We start from the raw sequence: 8,181 nt of genomic DNA, 5'->3' as shown, positions 1-8,181 counted from the left end.
ATCCTAGTTTTTTTTTTAAATTACAGATCTCTGTGGATATGTGCTAAAACACACGACCCAATCTTGGACAAAACTTAACATAGACACAAAACGCTGGAGTTATCTCAGCAGGTCAGGCAGCATCTCTGGAGAGAATGAGCCGGTGGCGTTTCGGGTCGAGACTCTTCTTCAGACTGATGTCAGGGGAGAGGGAGAAACATATATGGGGAAGTGAAAGGTGTGAAAACCGGGCAAAGGGAACGGAGATCAAGGAAAATGTCAAATAGATCAAGTTAACAGTAAGTAAGTAAGTAAGTTTATTGGCCAAGTATTCACATACAAGGAATTTGCCTTGGTGCTCCGCCCACAAGTAACAACATGACATACAGTGACAGTTACGAATGACTCAGAAAACACTAAACATTAATAATAATAAAACATAATGATAAAATTACCATTGATCAAGCATGTGAACCAACAAAATACCAGATCAAAGGGAGGCTACAGATTTTTGGCTGTTGAGTAGAGGAAATACTCGTGGATAAAAACTGTTTTTATGTCTGGCTGTGGCAGCTTTGACAGTCCGGAGTTGCCTTCCAGAGGGAAGTGATTAACAACAAAGCAAACAGAGGAACATCACCCGTTCCTTCTCTCCAGAGATGCTGCCTGATCCGCTGTGTTACTCCAGCATTTTGCGTCTATCTTCGGTTTAAAGCAGCATCTGCAGTTCCTTCCTACACTCGTAGACAAATCTTATCCTGCTTACATGAAACTATGAACTTTCTTGAAATAATTATTTGTATTCATTAAATATGGATCATGCATCAGCGGGCGAGATTATGGATAGGACGGGTTTGGAGGGATATGGACCAAACGCGGACTAGTGTAGCTGGGACATGTTGGCCAGTGTGGACAAGTTGGGCTGAAGGGCCTGTTTCCATGCTGTATCACTCCAGGTCTCTGCTGGCTTTATTGGCCTTATGTTTGGCACAGAAATTGTGGGCCAAAGGGCCTGGTCCTGTGCTGTATGATTCCGTCAGATTTGCCTTTCGGCCAAACGGGCACCTCTGGACACAAGGAGTATTTACTAATCTCAACATTACTTGTAAATCTGCCTCAAAGTCGTGGGATGTCATCCGCATCCTGAGCTGCCAACAATACTCTCTGTGTATAGAACTGGCAGATAGCACTAGGTTACACACTGCATATAACACGGAAACAGGCCATTCGGCCCATCCATACGTATCTAAACGAATCCCCGAAGGGTCTCGACCCGAAACGTCATCTATCCCTTTTCTCCTGAGATGCTGCCTGACCCGCTGAGTCACTCCAGCATTTTTATGTCTGTCTCCAGATTAAACCAGCAACCGCAGTTCCAACTTACACTAATCCCACTAATTACACTAATCTCACCACATTCCTATAGACACATCCAGCCATGCATGGAGTAATGAACAGCATTTGGGGCTGAAAACTTGGAAATGAGATTGTTTACAGTGTTCAAGAAGGAACTGTAGATGCTGGAAAATCGAAGGTGGGTAAAAACACTGGAGAAACTCAGCGGGTGCGGCAGCATCTGTGGAGCGAAGGAAATAGGCAACGTTTCGGGCCGAAACCCTTCTTCAGACTGAATAGTTTACAATCACAAGCCACAGTTACCGCATTAGACAGCAAATGGAAACGTAGAAAATAGCTGCAGGAGTAGGCCATTCGGCTGTTCATCGTAAATCAGTACCCCATCCCTGCTTTCTCCACATTTCCCTTGATTCCGTTAGCCCTAAGGGCTAAATCAAACTCTCTCTTGAATACATCCCCAAGGCATGATTACCTTGTCAACACTAAGCCATTCACTCATCATTATTGGACCAAGGTTTATTCAAGATTTTTGAGTAACTTAAGGAACATAAAATTGAAACTAAATTTTAAATGATGCTCTATCGTGGTAACAATATTTTAAAAAGAAAATCAATATGCATCACTACATAGAAACATAGACAATAGGTGCAGGGGTAGAGGCCATTCGGCCCTTCGAGCACATTCAATATGATCATGGCTGATCATCCAACTCAGTATCCCGTACCTGTCTTCACCCCATACCCCCTGATTCCTTTAGCCACAAGGGCCACATCTAACTCCCTCTTAAATATAGCCAATGAACTGGCCTCAACTACCATCTGTGGCAGCGAGTTCCAGAGATTCACCACTCTCTGTGTGAAAAAAGTGTTTCTCATCTCGGTCCTAAAGGATTTCCCCCTTATCCTTAAGCTGTGATCCCTTGTCCTGGACTTCCCCAACGTCGGGAACAATCTTCCTGCATCTAGCCTGTCCAACCCCTTGAGAATTTTGTAAGTTTCTATAAGATCCCTCCTCAATCTCCTAAATTCTAGCGAGTATAAGCCGAATACTACGCCATCTGTGACACAATTCTGAAATTATTCAACAGCCGCAAAGGTATTACTAATCAGAAATAGAAGTGTCCCAACCCGAAAAATCATCTGTCCATTCCCTTCACAGATACTGTTTGACCCGCTGAGTTCCTCCGGCACTTTGTGATTTGATACTGATTAGAAAATGTGGCTCACACACACTCTGAGCAAACAGACTCTTAAGTAGATAGCCATCCTTATAATAAATATCACTGATGGACTCTTGTACTCTGCCCAGGATCAAATACCCGATCGCAAACCAACAACTTCATGCATTGTAATTACTAGACAAATAGTGTAACCTTTTGGTCCAGCCTTGAACGACAGTGTGTTTGAGGTATCACGGCTCAAATTACATGTGGAAATCCAAGACAGGGCATTGCAATGCAAGGAAGGTTAATTACTCCAGCACAAAGTGTCAAATTATATCCTCACTTAAGACAACCAAACTAGGAGACCAATATGTGTTAATGAAGGTGAGGAGGGGGCTGTGGACCCCCAGCAGGACCAAAGACAAGACCTGTCAAAAGGGCGGATGAGCTCCTAGCGAGCCAACGGCCATCCACACTTCAGAAGGTGTTCAAGAAGGAACTGCAGATGCTGGAAAATCGAAGGTACACAAAATGCTGGAGAAACTCAGCGGGTGCAGCAGCATCTATGGAGCGAAGGAAATAGGCAACGTTTCGGGACGAAACCCGGAAGGGTTTCGGCCCGAAACGTTGCCTATTTCCTTCAGGGTTTCGGCCTGAAACATTGCCTATTTCCTTCAGGGTTTCGGGCCGAAACATTGCCTATTTCCTTCGCTCCATAGATGCTGCTGCACCCGCTGAGTTTCTCCAGCATTTTGCGGGCCCACACTTCAGTACAAGTTGCGATCACTGCCGTACATCGCATTGTAAAGGCCCAGTCCCACTTTCGCGAGGTAATCCACAAATTCTCCCGAGTTTTCCCCCCGATTCAAACTCGCAGAATGTTCGTAACGAGTCCTTAGGAGTTGGTAGATATATCATAGCGGCTCATTATGCCAGCCGTGGGTACTTGTGGCATCACGTAAGTCATGACGTTTTTTCCAGCCCGATAAAAAATGTCCACGAGTAAAAAAAATAGTTGAGATGAAAGAATTAAGTTGTGAAAGTGGGACGGGCCCTGAAGGCATCGTGCTCGTTGATGTTGCCAATGATGATGGTGATGATGATGGATAAGAAGTGTTTAGAGGGGTATGGGTCAAATGGGATTCGCCCACAATGACAACTTGATCAGCATAGCAAAGTTGGCGAAGTCTGAAGAAGGGTTTCGGCCCGAAACGTCGCCTATTTCCTTCGCTCCATAGATGGCCATAGAGGGAGTGCAGAGACGGTTCACCAGACTGATTCCTGGGATGTCAGGACTGTCTTATGAAGAAAGACTGGATAGACTTGGTTTATACTCTCTAGAATTTAGGAGATTGAGAGGGGATCTTATAGAAACTTACAAAATTCTTAAGGGGTTGGACAGGCTAGATGCAGGAAGATTGTTCCCGATGTTGGGGAAGTCCAGGACAAGGGGTCACAGCTTAAGGATAAGGGGAAATCCTTTAAAACCGAGATGAGGAGAACTTTTTTCACACAGAGAGTGGTGAATCTTTGGAACTCTCTGCCACAGAGGGTAGTTGAGGCCACAGTTCATTGGCTATATTTAAGAGGGAGTTAGATGTGGCCCTTGTGGCCAAGGGGATCAGAGGGTATGGAGAGAAGGCAGGAACGGGATACTGAGTTGGATGATCAGCCATGATCATATTGAATGGTGGTGCAGGCTCGAAGGGCCGAATGGCCTACTCCTGCACCTAATTTCTATGTTTCTATGTTTCTATGTTTCTATGCTGCCTCACCCGCTGAGTTTCTCCAGCATTTTTTATCTACCTTAGCAAAGTTGGGCTTGTTTCCATGCTGTATCAAGCTATGACTATAAAAGCATTTGTGACTTTTTTTTCAGTGTAAGGTATAAGGATATGCGTTCAGTATTTTTAATGCTACCTGGAGAACAACATGTGGATTAGAAAATGTGCCAACACAGCTTCACCAGTAATACAAACTCCCCATCTGGAAAGTAGGTTCTTGCACAGCACCAGGGTTTAACATTCATAAGGTAGACAAGGATTACAAATCCTCTATAATTGTAGATAATAGAAAGATAATGGGTAGCAATTTGTCAGACTATAATTCCATACTTGAATTAAAATTATGTGCACTAGGCAGTGATCTATTTTAAGGCAACCTTACAACTGCGTGTGGCTTATTCGTATTAATATTCAAAATCATTCATAAAATATTCCACAGTCAGTTGCAAAGCCATGAGTCATCTTAATATTTTGATTTTAGCTTGAAATCTTAATTGAATAAATCCATGAAAACAGCAGCAGATGGCAGGTTGTTAAACAAATACCGTCAAATAAAAATATTTGAGGAGCTAGTCATTTTGAAAATATGAAATTGGACCAAAATTTATTTTTTACCATAGCTGGAGGATGGGGATTTGTTTATTGAATTTAATTCAGTTTAGTTTAGAGATACAGCGGAGAAACAGGCCCATCGGCCCATCGAGTCCGTACTGACCAGCGGTCCCTGGATACTTTTTCTATCTATCCTCCACATAAGGGATAATTTACATGTTTTTATCAAAACCAGTTAACCTACAAACCTGTAGACAATAGACAATAGGTGCAGGAGTAGGCCATTCGGCCCTTCGAGCCAGCACCGCCATTAAATGTGATCATGAGTTGGATGATCAGCCATGATCATATTGAAGGGCGGTGCAGGCTTAAAGGGCCGAATGGCCTACTCCTGCACCTATTTTCTATGTTTCTATCATGGCTGATCATCCCCAATCAGTACCCCGTTCCTGCCTTCTCACCATATCCCCTGACTCCACAATCTTTAAGAGCCCTATCTAGCTCTCTCTTGAAAGCATCCAGAGAACCGGCCTCCACCGCCCTCTGAGGCAGGGAATTCCACAGACTCACAACTCTCTGTGAGAAAAAGTGTTTCCTCGTCTCCGTTCTAAAAGGCGTACCCCTGATTCTTAAACTGTGTGTGGCCCCTGGTTCTGGACTCCCCCAACAGTTATATCTTTGTGTCTAAGAAGGAACTGCAGATGCTGGAAAATCGAAGGTACACAAAAATGCTGGAGAAACTCAGCGGGTGCAGCAGCATCTATGGAGCGAAGGAAATAGGCAACGTTTCGGCACGAAACGTTGCCTATCTCCTTCGCTCCATAGATGCTGCTGCACCCGCTGAGTTTCTCCGGCATTTTTGTCAACCTTAGTTATATCTTTGTAACCCAGAGAAAACCCGCGAGGATCAGAGAGAGAGAACGCAGAAACTTAGCACGGACAGCACCCGTAGTCAGGATCGAACCCGGGACCCTGGCACTGTAAGGCAGCAACTCTACCGCTGTACCACCGCTTAAGAATTAGAGGTCTTTATCTCCCACTTTCACTCCAGCAAGGATTGCAATGCATTTTATTTGACATTAATTCCATGATGTTAAAATATATATTTATACAAGACTGCCTTGAAATAAATTAACACTTACATTTGGATTATTCACTTCAATTAATGTAAAGACCCGTGATGCCCACTGCTTTGGTAAATTTGATATAAATCTTTAAGTTGACATACAAAAAAAAAACTCCATAGAAAAGACCTTCTAGGGTAAGTTAATACAAATGCTAGTCAGTATATTTAAGTGGATTACTCTTTGAAAACTTTTCTCAATCAGAAGGAAATCTGTTCATTTTCTACAGCGACGGTGGTTACCAATGCTCATCTTTCAGGAGAGAAGCTGGGTTTAAAAAAAAACCCATTATTGATCAACCTCATTTACAAATACTGTCCTCAGAATATACGTTGCCAAAAAAATCAGCCGTGTGTCCTCAATAATATTTCTTTGAATTGGTTTCCCTTCGATTCCTGTAAAACAGAAACATATAAATATTGAGTATAGAAGTTGGGATGTAATGTTAAAATTGTACAAGGCATTGGTGAGGCCAATTCTGGAGTATGGTGTACAATTTTGGTTGCCTAATTATAGGAAGGATGTCAACAAAATAGAGAGAGCACAGAGGAGATTTACTAGAATGTTGCCTGGGTTTCAGCAACTAAGTTACAGAGAAAGGTTGAACAAGTTAGGGCTTTATTCTTTGGAGCGCAGAAGGTTAAGGGGGGACTTGATAGAGGTTTTTAAAATGATGAGAGGGATAGACAGAGTTGACGTGGAAAAGCTTTTCCCACTGAGAGTAGGGAAGATTCAAACAAGGGGACATGACTTGAGAATTAAGGGACTGAAGTTTAGGGGTAACATGAGGGGGAACTTCTTTACTCAGAGAGTGGTGGCTGTGTGGAACGAGCTTCCAGTGAAGGTGGTGGAGGCAGGTTCGTTTTTATCATTTAAAAATAAATTGGGTAGTTATATGGATGGGAAGGGAATGGAGGGTTATGGTCTGAGCGCAGGTAGATGGGACTTGGGGAGAATACGTGTTCGGCACGGACTAGAAGGGTCGAGATGGCCTGTTTCCGTGCTGTAATTGTTATATGGTTATTATATGGTTATTATATGGTTATACTGTTTTCATGGAAGATTGTTGTTTTATTTCGAAACAAAGGAACTGCAGATGCTGGATTACAAAAGAAGAGAAAAAGTGCTGGAGTAAGCTCACCGAGGTCAGCATCTCAGGACAACGTTTTGGGTTGGGACCCTTCTTCAGTGGATGTAGGGGAGGGGGGAAGAAAGCTGGGAGAAAGGAGGAGCAGGACAAAACCTGGCCAACATCCAGGTCTCGACCCGAAACGTCACCTATTCCTTCGCTCCATAGAAGCGGGCAAGATCATCTCTGACCCATCTCACCCTGGCCACAAACTCTTTGAACCACTTCCCTCTGGAAGGCGACTCCGGACTGTCAAAGCTGCCACAGCCAGACATAAAAACAGTTTTTATCCACGAGTAGTTGCTCTACTCAACAGCCAAAAATCTGTAGCCTCCCTTTGTTTGATCTGGTATTTTGTTGGTTCACATGCTTGATCAATGGTGTTTTATCATTAATGTTTTATTATTATTAATGTTTAGTGTTTTCTGAGTCATTCGTAACTGTCACTGTATGTCATATTGTTACTTGTGGGTGGAGCACCAAGGCAAATTCCTTGTATGTGAATACTTGGCCAATAAACTTACTAACTTACATACTGCCTCACCCGCTGAGTTTCTCCAGCATTTTTGACTACCTTCCATTTTTCCAGCATCTGCAGTTCTTTCTTAAGCATCAGATCCTTCAATTTGCTTTGCCAGGTAATACTGAGAGTTCACCGAGTCAGAAATGAGACTGCTCTTCCTTCAGTCCACAACAGCTGTGATCAAGTCAGCCGTTCATTAACCCTTTCACTAAGTTGTGAACTCCAATCTCACAGATAACACCTCTCAATGTCTGCACTACCCTGGGGCATTGTGTGCAGTTTTGGTCCCCTAATTTGAGGAAGGACAGTCTTGCTATTGAGGGAGTGCAGCGTAGGTTTACAAGGTTAATTCCCGGGATGGCGGGACTGTCATATGCTGAGAGAAATGGATCGGCTGGGCTTGTACGCTCTGGAGTTTAGAAGGATGAGAGGTGATCTCATTGAAACATATAAGATTGTTAAGGGCTAGGACACGCTAGAGGCAGGAAACATGTTCCCGATGTTGGGTGAGTCCAGAACCAGGGGCCACACAGTTTAAGAATAAGGAGTAAGCCATTTAGAAGGGAGACGAG

The 8,181-nt window shown here is 43.5% G+C and overlaps 1 protein-coding gene across 1 annotated transcript in view; it reads right to left on the bottom strand.

Annotated features, from left to right (window-relative positions):
• Nucleotides 1–5,869: 5,869 nt before the first annotated feature.
• The window catches only part of LOC129713459 (protein ERGIC-53-like), a 64,197-nt gene continuing 61,885 nt past the window's right edge, over nt 5,870–8,181 (bottom strand). The window contains 1 exon segment of the mRNA XM_055662505.1: nt 5,870–6,352. Coding sequence (XP_055518480.1) covers nt 6,316–6,352 — 37 coding nt within the window. The 3' untranslated portion in view covers nt 5,870–6,315.

This window comes from Leucoraja erinacea, chromosome 36 (assembly GCF_028641065.1).
Source record: "Leucoraja erinacea ecotype New England chromosome 36, Leri_hhj_1, whole genome shotgun sequence".
NCBI classification, from domain to species: Eukaryota; Metazoa; Chordata; class Chondrichthyes; order Rajiformes; family Rajidae; genus Leucoraja; species Leucoraja erinaceus.
Note: the sequence above shows the minus strand (reverse complement) of the source record. Positions and strands in the feature narration are given on the sequence as shown.